This window comes from Mastigoproctus giganteus, chromosome 7, assembly GCF_048544385.1.
Source record: "Mastigoproctus giganteus isolate SK-2022 chromosome 7, ASM4854438v1, whole genome shotgun sequence".
Classification (NCBI taxonomy): Eukaryota; Metazoa; Arthropoda; class Arachnida; order Uropygi; family Thelyphonidae; genus Mastigoproctus; species Mastigoproctus giganteus.
Window position 1 is genome coordinate 123,424,049 of NC_143581.1, and position 14,564 is coordinate 123,438,612.

General features: G+C 37.4%; 1 protein-coding gene across 1 annotated transcript in view; it reads left to right on the forward strand.

Moving 5' to 3' along the window:
• The window catches only part of LOC150083179 (pantothenate kinase 3-like), a 233,580-nt gene that overhangs the window by 115,130 nt on the left and 103,886 nt on the right, over nucleotides 1-14,564 (forward strand). The window contains exon 4 of the mRNA XM_090377087.1: nucleotides 6,973-7,146. Within this exon, the coding sequence (XP_090233213.1) occupies nucleotides 6,973-7,146 (174 nt within the window). The remainder of the gene's footprint in view (nucleotides 1-6,972; nucleotides 7,147-14,564) is intronic.

The following is a 14,564-nucleotide window of genomic DNA, read 5'->3' on the forward strand; positions in this document are numbered from 1 at the left end:
AAAAATAAAATAAAAAAAAGAAAGAAAGAAAGAGAAGCCAGCAATGAGTAGAATGCTTTTTGTGATGTGTAATGTTGTGTTATGTTACTGTGTTGATTAACCCCAATGCTACCGAAAGCAGTGAACACTAAGAGGACCACTTCCAATGCCTGTCCCAAAGCATGAGGAGATGAGCCAACTTCTGCTGTTCTAATGGTCCAAGAATAGATGTGAATCTCATACCCACTGGAGGGAATGCAACACCGGTGGGTACCAGCAAACCCCATGGTCAAGGCTGCCCAAGTCTTAACCACTAAGGAAAAACAAAAAAAGGCACAGTTAAGCACAACTAAGGCCTAAGTACAAATTCAAATAATTGCAATCAACATGTCTACTCATAATAAAAAAATAGAAAACAAGGTCAGCAGGTGAATCCATTAAAGTGTGATGAGATAGGCCAGGAAGTGCTTGGGTGTTTCCACTAGTCGAGAGAGTTTTTCTAAGGGAAACCACTTTTGTAGTGTAGTAACTGGAGAGTGTGGAAGTTGGTTTACTCTTGATGAAGGTTTCTTCTTGACCAGGCAGGATAGGTTCCGTTCAGATAAACAGTTGTCTGAAAATTTTGTAGATAAGACAGTGGAAGAGAATATAGGCAGAGTCTTCATGTACTCCATAGAGACAGAGTTCAGTTGCACAAAGATTAAAGTAGTACAGCTTGGAGTTGAGCAATCCATGCCAAGTCAATATAAAGCAAGTATGCAGACTAGAAGTGAGTTGCTGATTGAAGTAGGGGTTGGAAAGAATTGAAATGTTGTTCTGGCTTTTGTAGAAGAGTTCCATTGAGCTTTCCATCTTTCAGTCAAGATATGCAGACATAGTGTTTTCTCCTGTTTTGGAGGGCATCTGGATCTATGAATATGCCATCAAATTCTGTGATGCGACCTTTTCTGACATTATAGGATAGTCCTCTGTACATTAAGAATAAGTTCAGGGATAGATAGCCAGCAAAAATTTGGAAGGCAGGAGTGGTCATCACACATGCAACATGTATGTGTGATGACCAGTAAGAAGGATCTCTGAATGGAGTCAAGCTTGTCCTGGATAGTGCAAAGCCTGTCATGGTGAAGATGGTGATTTGATTTTTTAATGGCACATTGGCAGCTGTGGCCATAATGCGCCAAATCAAAAATAAAGCTAATACAAAAGTATAGGCATGGTGAAACCAGGCCCCAGCACCATAAGTGGCAATGAGTAGTACAGCGGCTTTGGATATCAATCTGAGAGTTTTGAAACTAAGGTTCCACTCTTGATTGGAAATTCAGGAGTGGAGCCTTATGAATAAACATGGAAGAAAATTTGTTGATTTTCTCTGCTAGATGTGAGATGTGGGTTTGTTTGTTTTGTTTGTTTGTTATTTGGTTTTTAGGAGCATTAGCAACTAAGGAGGCGCCTCCGTACCCGGGTGGGCAGGAGCAGCAGTGCATAGCACACGCTTCTTGATTAGACCGGGGTTCGAGCCCGTGACCACCAAATACGGAGGATGCAGAAAGGTCAGGGAATGACCACCGCATATCCCGGAGCAATATGGCCTTAGTTGCTAATGCTCCTAAAAACCAAATAACAAATAACAACAACAAACTTGTATCTACCATAGGCTTCTGTGTCGCCTGACAATTTATGTGCATCCCATGCATTTTTCTTCTCTGCCACGAGTCTCATTAGTTCATCCATTTGAGCCTAAACCTAGAGCAGTATTTCTTAGTTGGAACACAAAGCTTAGTCACTTCCAAAATTACTTCCTTCAATGCTTCCCATTTAGAATTTGCTGTTGGTAAAACCGTCACTAACCGTCACCTTCACTAACGCAAAAACTCCTTCCCTTTACCCCCGATGGTAGTTACACCTTTAAGTAAATCCGACATCAGTACACTGTGATCACTACAACCTAGTGGTGGCAGTGACCTTTATCCTTAAATTCTTAATGCATGAATAATCACCGCTGATAATTAGATCAAGAGTGTTACTCCCTCTTGTTGCCTCTCTAACATGCTGCTGTAGAAAACAATCATCCAATAAATCCACAAAAGCCTTGCTAGTGAGTGAGTGATCAACCCATGAGTTCCACTCTATATCTGGAAATTTAAAATCCCCCATTATAAGACACTTTGATTTACTGGCCCACTATTTCTCTGTATAATTGTTCATTGTACTCATCAGAGTCATTAGGTCTACAACAAACTCCTACCCTCATTTTTGTTTTCCCAGTGCTTATGTCACACCAAACTGACTGAACATTGCACTGTCCATCTCTGTCAATTGGATGCACTTGCTTAGATTTTATGTGTTTCTTAACTAACAGCATAACCCCCTCCCTTCCAATCCTGTCTATGTGCTTTCTGTACACATTGTACTCCCCAAATTCCAATTCTGCATCCCTTATATCTGAGTGGCTCCATGTCTTTAATATCCCAATGAAATCTGCCTTGGATGTCTTAACTAGCACTTCAAATTCATCAAATTTATTTACTATACTTCTAGCATTGGTGTACATGCAACTATTAGCATTAGTAGAGGCATATGATGCAAGAAAGCAAGTCCATGCAGCATCAGCCAAAAAAAAAAAAAAAAAACTCCACTCCCATTTCACCCCTCCAGCTGAGCCTTAAATTTATTTAGGCTATAAAATTCCACAACAAGGGATGGAAGTCTGTTCCACCAACCAACTACCCGCTAACTAAAGGCAAATTTCCTCACATCTATCCTACACCTGTCTTTCCTCAATCTGAATTTATGCCCACTAAGGTGACTATTCTGAGCAAGAGGAAAAATCCCATTGGCATTGAGCATGCTCAAACCATTCAAGGCTTTATACACCTCTATCAGATCACCTCGCTGGTGCCTAGTCTCCAGACACTGTAATTTGCAAAACTTAAGCTTTCTTCGTAAGAGCAACCCTTTGTTCCATTCACTAATCTTGTTGCTTTTCTCTGTACTCGTTCCAGCAGCTCTACATCCTTCTTAAAATGAGGCCTCCAGACATTGCCTTATACAAGGGGATAATCACCTCCTTATCCCTGCTAGAAAAATTCCTGTATATCATTGACAAGACACCATGAGCTACTCTTGCAGCCCGTCTGCACTGCTCAGAGAACTTCATATCTGCCTTCACAATTACCCCCAGGTCCTTTTCATTCTCTAACATTGTCAGTGTAGTACCACAGAGTTGACACGTTGCTCTGGGGTTGCTGTTTCCCATATGTAGTACTTTACATTTGTCAAGGTTAAACTTATTTTTGCCACCTCTCAGCCCATCTGCTCAACCTTTCCAGATCCTATTGCAGCAGCATAGCGTCAGTATCAAAAGCCTTTCTAAGATCCAAATATATAATATCAAAGGTATTCCCTCATCCAGTTCTTTTGTGACTGCATCATGGTATCCAGTCAAATTGGTCAGGCAAGACTTTCCCTTAACAAAACCATGCTGTGTCCGAGCTATAACTGAAGTCTTGTCTAGATGATCCTGCAGTGCTTCTTTAACCAGTGCCTCCATTAATTTTCCTGGAACAGAAGTTAAACTTACAGGTCTATAATTACTTGTGTCAGCCTTTGATCCTTCTTTGTGAATTGGGGTCACATTTACACATCTCCAGTCTATGGGTACCTCCCCCTGAATCCAAAGAAATTCTCATAATTATGGCTAAGGGTTTACTTATTTCCTTTGCTGCCTCCGTTAATATAACTGGATAGATCCCATCCACCCCAGGTGCCTTTTTTATGGTTATCCTCAATAATTTCTCCTCCACTTTCCTCTCAGTTATTACAAAATCATCTAGCTCACTGCCAGAGTTTACTTCACCTCTGGCATTCCCCTTCCTGAATAACTCCTCATATGTGGATGTAGATGCAAAATACTCGTTTAGTTTGTTAGCCACCTGAGCAAGATCCTCAACTGTTGAACCATAAATATCCAGTGGACCATCTGATTCATCCCTTTCCTTCTAGAGTTTACATAGGTAAAGAACTCTTTTCTGTTTTTCTTTGCATCCTTTGCCAAGGATTTCTCATAATCTGCCTTTGCCTGCCTAATCTCCTTTGTGACTTGGTTACAGACCAGCTTATATCTATCATGGGCTTCCATGTCACCCATTAATTTATATGTATCCCATGCATTTTTCTTCTCTGCCATATGTCTCATTAGTTCATCTGACATCCATTTAGGCCTAAACCTTGAACAATATTTCTTAGTTGGTATGTAAAGCCTAGTAGCTTGCAAGATAAGTTCTTTGAATGCTTCCCATTTTGAATTTGCTGTTGTTTACATCCTCAGTTAGTCCCACTGTATAGAATTTAAATATTGTCTCAGACCATTGTAGTTGCCTTTACGAAAGCAAAAACCCTTCCCTTTACCCCTGATGGTAGTTACCTCTTTGAGTAAATCCCACTTCGGCATACTGTGATCACTGCCACGCAGTGGTTCCTTTATCTGTAGATTCTTTCTTAATACATGAAGAATCACTACTGATAATCAGATCAAGAGTATTACTCCCTCTAGTTGCCTCCTGAACAAGCTGATGTAGAAACAATCATCCAATAAGTCCACAAAAGCCTTGCTAGTGTGTGAGTGACCAACCCACAAATTCCAGTCTATATCTGGGAAATTAAAAGCCTCCATTATATAAGGCTCACTGATTTACTGGCCCACTCTATTTCCCTCTTCAGTTTATTATTATACTCATCAGAGTCATTAGGCCTATAGCACACTCCTACTCTCAATTTTAATCTCCCAATGCTTATGTCACACCAAACTGACTCGACACTGCACTGTCCAGCAATGTCGACTGGCTTCACTTCCTTGGATTTGATGTGTTTCTTAACTAAAAGCATAACCCACCTCCCTTCCTATCCTGCCTATCCTTTCTGTACACATTGTACTCCCCAAATTCCAGTTCTGTATTCCTTATATCTGTGTGAAACCATGTCTCTGATATCCGAACAATATCTGCCTTTGATGTTTTGAGCAATACCTCAAATTCATCAAATTTATTTACCAAACTTCTAGCATTGGTGTACACGCAAGTATACATGCACCTGTTCCTATTCTTAGCTATCCTAACACAACCCATGTGTTTACTTGTACCACAGTGACCCCCAGAAGTCTCTGAAATAGCCTGTATCTTGTTTTCCAGGCTGCTGCTCATTCCAATAAAAGCAGTGTAAGAATCACTTTCACCTCTGCCAGTGGCTGCTGTTAATCTATTAGTCCTTGTATCCCCCCCCCCAAGCTAGCAGTTTTCCGACCCACGTAACACTGCCTCTATAGCATCAGCAAATATTCTTGCACCCTTTCTAGTTAATTTTATCCCATCCCTGTAGAAGCAGTCTCTCCTGTTAAGAAGTACATACCATGCTGAAAAAAATTCTACCCCTTGGGCCTTGCACAATCTTTCCAGGGCCGAATTGATTGACAAGGCTGTCATCATATACTTCCTGCTATTGTGGGCAGGGAAATCTTTGGGTAGGTTTGCAGACACTTTCAAATTTAACTCTAACTTGCAACTTTTTTTCAGCATTGACCTGTATTTGCTTAGTAAATCTGCAGGTCTCCTACACTTAATGTGATTGGTTTTGGTGAATAACAATTAGTAGTGAAGCAAAATCATCAGATGCTGTTAGTGCAAAACAGTTTCTTAGTGACTTAAAATTTACATGTGAAGGTTACTGTGATGAGCAGCATTGTGATCAGTTCGCACTGTTTTATAGAATTTCATTGATAACATCTTTGGCCTCTAAATCAACTCCGAACAAAGCAGGTGTGAAGTTAAGTAAGGACTCTGTCACTCTATTGTTTTGCTTGAATAAAATAGGAACCCATAAGCTGCCACCTGTGGTAATTGGTAAAAGTAAGAATCTGCAATGCTTTAAATCCTCAATCAAAACATCTCCCTATAGAATACATGAGCAGCTCAAAAGAATGGATGACTGCAAATTTATTTTTGACCCAGTTCCTTGAAACATGTGCACCTTCAGTGCAGTGGCATTTGGAAAAAAAATGCCTCCAACTGTGAAAGCATTATTGTTTTCAGATAACTATCTGACACACCCACCTGCTGACATTCTCCTATCCAAAGATGGAAAGATTAGGGCTATGTATACATAGCTCTAATATGTAACTTTTTTAGTAAATACGTATTTACAAAAAAAAATATATTACAACATTAAATACATGAAAGCATTGTTGAAAGCTTCACCAACGAGAAAATGGAGGGAAGTGATGTGGAAACAGAATAACTAGAGGAGGTGCCAGTTGACATTCCCAAAGATCAGGAAGCATTACAAGGCTTCCTGATCTCTTTACAAGCACTGCAAGTAAAGATTTTGCAGTTAAGTGTCATTAAAAAATATGATCTTACAAAAAAGATTCTTCCATAAAAAATCAACAAAAAATTTAACCTTTTTAAGAAAAGTGATAAAATAAATTGCTTGAATTTTTTATGTTGACTTATTGCAACATGTTTTTTGTGAAAATAAATGATTTTTGAAAGTTGTTTATTTATATGTAAGTATTAAACGCTTTGTTTTATCAGTAACTTCACATACAATGACATACACATACAATGTGTGTGTGTGTATATACATTCAGTGACATACATGGTTCACATACAATGTAAATATAGTACTGTATATGCCATAAATAACAAATTCATTTCATGTGGATTTATTTTTTTAGTTGTTAAAAAATACTGAATGCAAAGCTACGTTTATCGTGCTCAATAGTGTAACATTAAAATGATTCTTAGACTTTAAGAGGGTCAATGAATTAGAGAAAAATTGTAGACATTGGTTATAGTGTGGTTGTCTTGTAATGCAGGTAATCCCCCCCCCCAAACACCCTGTGGCAAAACCATGTATTATAGAGCAGTGTATTATAGAACAGTTAATTGCACTTATAAATTCATTCACATGTTTACTGATCATATTTTTCCTTTTTTATAGATGAATGATATATGTATTAATGGCCGCAGAGGAAATCTTCATTTTATCCGATTTCCAACAAGTGAAATGGGACTATTTCTACAACTAGCTAAATCCAAAAATATAGCTACTGTGGCTAGTACAGTTTGTGCAACTGGAGGAGGTGCTTACAAATTTGAGGATGAGTTTAAGAAAGTATGTTTTTATTTGGCATTAATGTTTAATAAAGTCACAGTATTAGGATTTGAATTTCTTTTATTTGTTTTCACATAATTTTAAAAGTTGTTAGTATAAACTGTATTCTTTTCCAGGGCTTGTCTGCCTACTCAAAATTGGCATAGTGATGCTCATTTTTTGCAGATCATGTTCATTTTTTGTTAGTAGTTTGTTGATAAATTTAGTAAATATAAAGCTATGATAAGTTGTATTACACCCAAAAGTTATATTAGATGAATTATATTAATATGAAACCCAATCAAAAAGCTGCTGTGGTGCTGTGCAGTTTTTTTTTTTTTTTTCTTTGTATTTAAGATACTAGGAAAAAAAAAATCAATAGAATCAGGGTCACGATGTAATATATAAATATCAATACATTGAATGGAATTTTAACCAAATTTGTTGCCACTTTTGCTATTCTTAAGGTATTGTTTTGCACTCCTAACTTCATCAGAATGCCAATGTTCATCGAGTATATGAAAGACAGTTTTTTTATATATATTAAATAACCTTATACTTTAAAAGTATAAGATTATTTAATTACCCTATACCAGCTCCAACAGCTACTTTGAAACACTGAAGAGTTCAGCAGTGACATCAGGATGCAATTTGGCCTAGACAAATGCAAGCCTCATGGATTACATTAGGGGAATCCAGTTGGCTGAAACTACCAGCTGAGGACTGGTGAACAGATTGAAGCTGTGACAGAGGGAAAGACCTGCAAAGGGAGCTAAAAAGTAAAAAAAAGAACTCTTGTATAGATTAATACAAAAAAGAAGAGAGTAAGTTATATTGGCTCATTACAAAATGAGTCTAGCCAAATAATCTTCTGCTACTCTACTTAGATTATTTAACCAAAGTAGCAGACGAATGAAACAGGCTTTACAATAGTTTTTCAACAGTTTAATTTGCATTCACACAAGAGAAAAATCAGTAAAGACAAGCCTATTTACTGTAAAAAAATAGAAAAAAAAAAAAAAAAGAGTATGGTGATCTCAAAAACTCAAAGTGCCTATCAGAAAAATTGCTTGGACTGAGGGAGGGAAAAGTCTTTAAGTGTGGGATCTTTAGGAATTGATGCCAGAGTATCTCTGGTTTCTGGTCTCCTAACAACCTTCAATCCTCTGTGATTGCATATGTTTTGCCACTTGTTACTCTTTTAGAAAAGTTTAGGTTTCAATAATTAACAATAGCATTAGAAGTGATTGCTGGAACAAACTTCCATAACAACAGATGGAAGTTTGTTCCAGCAATCAGCCACCCACTAGCTAAAGGCAAACATCTGCACAGCACGTCTATTCTGAAATCGTCCTTACTCAGTTTGAATTTGTGCCCTGTCATGTGTACATTCTGAGCAAGAGGAAGAATCCCATCAGCACTGAGCTTGCTCAATTCATTCAAAGCTTAAACACCTCAATGAAATCGCCTATTAGGTGCTTAGTCTGCAGGTGCTGCGAACTGAAGTCTTTTTTCATAAGAGCACCCCCTTTGTTCACCACACCAATCTTATTAGCATTAGCATTAGTAGAGGCATATAATGCAAGAAAGCAAGCTTATGCAGCAACAGGAAAAAAAAAAAAAAAAACTTCCACTTTACCCCTCCGTTCGTTCGAAATACCTGTCCAGCTGAGCCTTAAATTTGTTTAGGCTATCAACTTCCACAACAAGGGATGGAAGTCTGTTCCATCAACCAACTACCTGCTGGCTAAAGGCAAATTTCCACACATTTTTCCTACATCTGTCTTTCCTCAATTTGAATTTATGCCCTCTCAGGTGATTATTCTGAGCAAGAGGAAGAATCCCATCAGCATTGAGCATGCTCAAACCATTCAAGGCTTTATACACCTCTATAAGATCATCTCGCTGGTGCCTAGTCTCCAGACACTGTAATTTGCAAAACTTAAGCTTTCTTCGTAAGAGCAACCCTTTGTTCCATTCACTAATCTTGTTGCCCTTCTCTGTACTCGTTCCAGCAGCTCTACATCCTTCTTGAAATGAGGCCTCCAGACCTGTATACACAGTACTCAAGGTGTGGCCTGACCATTGCCTTATACAAGGGAATAATCACCTCCTTATCCCTGCTAGAAAAATTCCTGTATATCATTGACAAGACACCATGAGCTACTCTTGCAGCCAGTCTGCACTGCTCAGAGAACTTCATATCTGCCTTCACAATTATCCCCAGGTCCTTTTCATTCTCTACCACTGTCAGTATAGTACCACAGAGTTAATACGTTGCTCTGGGGTTGCTGTTTCCCATATGTAGTACTTTACGTTTGTCAATGTTAAACTTCATTTGCCACCTCTCAGCCCATCTGCTCAACCTTTCCAGATCCTTTTGCAGCAGCATAGCGTCAGTAGTATCCTTAACAACCCTGCCAATCTCTGTATCGTCTGCAAACTTGGGCATTAAGCTTAATATACCATCATCAATATCATTTATAAATACAGAAAACAATAATGGACCCAACACTGAACCCTGAGGGACTCCAGTAAAAACATTATTCCATGATGAGCAGTGTCCATTGATTACCACTAGGGCTTGAAAACCAGTTAAATCCGGCTTTCATATTGAGTTGTTAAAACCGAAACCGAGCTTCTAAAACCGGATTCTAATATTTTTTTAGTTAGCCCTCGAATATAGTTTTTGTTAGGCACATTTTCTTTTGTTTGTTCGATTGTCTGGACCGTTCAACTGCTTTACGTTTTAAATATGTTTTTTTATTTTATTTTATGTTTAGGTACGAATCTCATGGGCAAGTGGCCCAAATCTAGGAGGGGTGCCTTTTATCTTCCCACCTGTATCATGGCACGATGCAGGTGTACTCATTTACGACTGAGTGAGTCGGAGCGATAGCGTAAAAGAAAATGCTCAACATTTCTCCGTTCCATCTATCTTGTTCACCAGGCAAGTTATGGAACGCACCTTATTGATGGTTACCCACTAGAAACAGATTCCCTGAATATTGCATCAAATTACAATCTCAGAAAGTTTTTTGCTTCTTTATTCCTATTAAATTTGCGATCAAATGTTCTCCAAAATGCAGCTTCACCAAATTTAGCTTTTATGTATTTTTGAAAATAGAATAGATTTAACTGGGGGAAAAAAAAATTGCAAGTAAATAAATAAAAAATTTCTTTCGTGAAAATTTTGAAACTTGCCTCGTTTAGACTCTTCATTCAATGCTTGCGGGAGTGACTCATAGTATTGTGCCTTTGTTATCTTCAGTATTTTTATTTAAAATTGTTGGTGATATAAATTCCTACTAATTAATATTTATTACTCTTAATATGTCTAAGATGAAATCAAATGTATGGAATTATTTTGCTCAAAAAAGCAAAGATGAAGCACAATGTTCGAAATGTCAGAAGATAATGAAGTCGTCTGGAGGATCTACATCATCTTTGATGTTGCATTTAAAGAAAATGCATCAGATTGACATTAAACAAGATAACAGTGAACCTCCTGTAAAAATGGTAAGAACATTAGAAAACTTTATCGTTAAAAAATCTATGGAAGAAGAGATTTCAAAATTAGCTGCTTTAGATGGATTTCTTTTAATTCAATTGCCAAGAGTGAGTTTATACAATCAAGCCTTCACCTTCAGAGAAATAAATACGATAAATTACCACCAGCCTCATTGAATGGAATTAAAAATATGGTTCTGAATTATTATAAAAATAAGAAAGAAGAACTCATTCACCATTTCAAAAATTCATTGGTTTTGGGTGCACGGTATTTACTGACTCTAGACGAATATACGTCTATACAAAATAAAAGGTATATGAATATAAATGTGCATTCAAAAGACAATCATTGGTCGTTAGGTCTTATTGAGATTAATGGTTCACTTGATAGCAGAAGAACTGAGCAAATTGTGAATGGACACTTGAAGGAATTTGGTTTGAACTTGGATGAGGATATTGTTGCCTGCAACACCGATGGAGCAGCGATGATGATTAAGTTTGGCAAGAAAATTACGCCTAATCATCAACAATGTATAGCCCATTGTATACATCTGTCAGTTATAGATGTACTTTATGAAAAAGCAATCAATTATGGTGCCACAGTCTCTGAGTCTCCCAAAGAAAATGAATAAAATGAAAATAATGAAGAAAGTAGTGATGACTGAGTGATGAGTGAAGAAAGACAGCAAGGCATGCTTTATCAAACCGAATTTACCGATGAGCTCATTTGTTTCTTCAATCCAGTGTCCAATATTGCACAAACTATTAACAAAGTCAGAAAAATTTGCAAGCTTTTTCGAAAATCGCCTACCAAAAATGACATATTACCAAATTTTGTTAAAGCAAAATTTAATGGGAAAGAATATAAACTTATATTAGATTGCAAGACTAGATGGGATAGCACATTCTATATGATTGAGAGATTTTTGAAATTGAAAAATTGCATTCCAAATGCTCTATGTGGAGTACTGTCAACTGAAACTGTGTCTGACGATGACTGGAAAACACTTGAATTGCTATGTGAAACTTTGCGACCAGTTGAAATGATTCTGAAGGCTATAACCTCAGAAGATACAGACTTACTTAAAGCAGAGTCTTCAATAGAATTTTTGCTTGCTAACCTTGATACAGCAGAAAACCCATTTGCTTTAAAGTTTCACCAAAGCATTTTGCAGTGTTACAATGCAAGACGAAATTGCCCAACTGTGGCTTTGCTGAGCTATCTACACAACCCCAAAAAGTTTAGGAAAGAAGATTCGGGTTCAAGAACTTTTGATGTTCCAAGTAAGCAAGTTTTGAAAAAGCATGCTGAAGAGAATTATCAGAGATTATTTGCAAAACATTCTGAAAGAGTCTTAGCGTTGAATGAAGAAACTGAAAATAAACGAACTGTTCTTTTAGAAGAAAACAAAGACTCGTCTAGTTCCGATGTTGGAGATACACTCATGCAAGAGTATGTTAGTGTAATAAAGAGATTAACTGAAGACCCTTCAAAATATCGTAGTGAATTGGAAATCAGCAAAGAATTTAAAATTTTGGAGGCAACTAGCAGTAGAAGTGAAAAGCTAGAGAAAGTTTATAGAGCACTGCTGACCATTAAACCAACAAGTGTCCAATCTGAGAGTGTTTTCGATCACTGGTCTCTTTAACACAAAAATAAGGTCAAGTCTATCAGAAAAAATGCTTAATATACTCTGTTTTTTAAAGGACCATTTTCAGAAATAAGCTGAGCAATAAACAGTAAAGTAATTTCCCCAAGCTTTTTTTTTTTTTTCACATTAGTTTTATTTATTTATTATTATTATTATAGGGCTTATTTTTTTTTTGTTTACTATACGAGAAGATAGTTTTTATTCAGAGGATTTGAATACAATTTGTAATTTTGTATAATCTCAATCTGGTTACTTTTTTGGAGCATTTTAATTTTTTTATTTTTTTTACTATAAGAGGTGATAGATTTTGTTAAAAGATTTGATTACGATTTGTACAATCTACCCAAGATAAAATAAATACCTATGTTATAAGCTTTTAATTATTTTCCCTAAGTCTGAAAAAATCGGTTTTAAGAGTAAACTTCGGTTAAACTCGGTTTTGAAATTTCTCGGTTTTATGCAAGCCCTAATTACCACTCTCTGTCTTCTCCCCCTCAACCACCCCTTTATCCATAGCAGTAATTTGCCTCCAATGCCACACTGCTCCAATTTGTGCAACAGTCTTCCATGTGCAACAGTATCAAAAGCCTTTCTAAGATCCAAGTATATAATATCAAAGTTATTCCCTGCATCCAGCTCTTTTGTGACTGCATCATAGTATCCAATCAAATTGGTCAGGCAAGACTTCCCTTTAACAAAACCATGCTGTGTCCGAGCTATAACTGAAGTCTTGTCTAGATGATCCTGCAGTGCTTCCTTAACTAGTGCCTCCATTAATTTTCCTGGAACAGAAGTTAAACTCACAGGTCTATAATTACTTGTGTCAGCCTTTGACCCTCCTTTGTGAATTGGGGTCACATTTGCACATCTCCAGTCTATGGGTACCTCCCCTGAGTCCAAGGAAGCTCTCATGATTGTGGCTAAGGGTTGACTTACTTCCTTTGCTGCCTACTTTAATATAACTGGATAGATCCCATCCACCCCAGGTGCCTTTCTTGTGTTTATCTTCAACCATTTCTCCTCCACTTTACTCTCAGTTATTACAAGATTATCTAGCTTACTGCCAGAGTTGAATACACCTCTGGCATTCCCCTCGCTGAATAACTCCTCATGTGTGAATGTCGATGCAAAATATTCATTTAGTTTGTTAGCTATCTGAGCAGAATCACCAACAGTTGAACCATCGATATCAAGTGGACCAATCTGATTCATCCCCTTCCTTCTAGAGTTTACATAAGTAAAGAACTCTTTGCTGTTTTTATTTGCATGCTTTGCCAAAGATTTCTCATAATCTGCCTTTGCCTTCCTAACTTCCTTTGTGACTTTGTTACAGACCAGCTTATATCTATCATAGGCTTCTGTGTCACATGTAAATTTATATGTATGCCATGCATTTTTCTTCTCTGCCATGTGTCTCATTAGTTCCTCTGACATCCATTTAGGCCTAAACCTTGAACAATATTTCTTAGTTGGTATGTAAAGCCTAGTAGCTTCCAAGATAAGTTCTTTGAATGCTTCCCATTTTGAATTTTCTGTTGGTAACATCATCAGTTGGTCCCACTGTATAGGATTTAAATACTGTCTCAGACCATCTTAGTCACCTTTACGAAAGCAATAACCCTTCCCTTTACCCCTGATGGTAGTTACCTCTTTGAGTAAATCCCACTTCAGCACACTGTGATCACTGCCACCTAGTGGTTCCTTTATCTGCAGATTCTTAATGCATGAAGAATTGCTACTGATAATCAAATCAAGAGTATTACTCCCTCTAGTTGTCTCCGGAACATGCTGATGTAGAAAACAATCATCCAATACATCCACAAAAGCCGTGCTAGTGTGTGTGACCAACCCACAAATTCCAGTCAGTTTCTGGGAAATTAAAATCCCCCATTATAAGACTGATTTACTAGCCCACTCTATTTCCCTGTACAGTTTCTTATTATACTCAACATAGTCATTTGGTCTATAGCACACTCCTACTCTCAATTTTGATCTCCCAATGCTTATGTCACACCAAACTGACTCGACACTGCACTGTCCAGCGATGTCGACTGGCTTCACTTCCTTCGATTTTATGTGTTTCTTAACTAATAGCATAACCCCTCCTTTCTTCCCATCCTGTCTATCCTTTCTTTAGACGTTGTACTCCCCAAATTCCAGTTCTGCATTCCTTATATCTGTGTGACACCACATCTCTGATATCCGAACAATATCTGCCTTTGATGCTTTGAGCAATATCTCAAATTCATCAAATTTATTTACCAATCTCCTAGCATT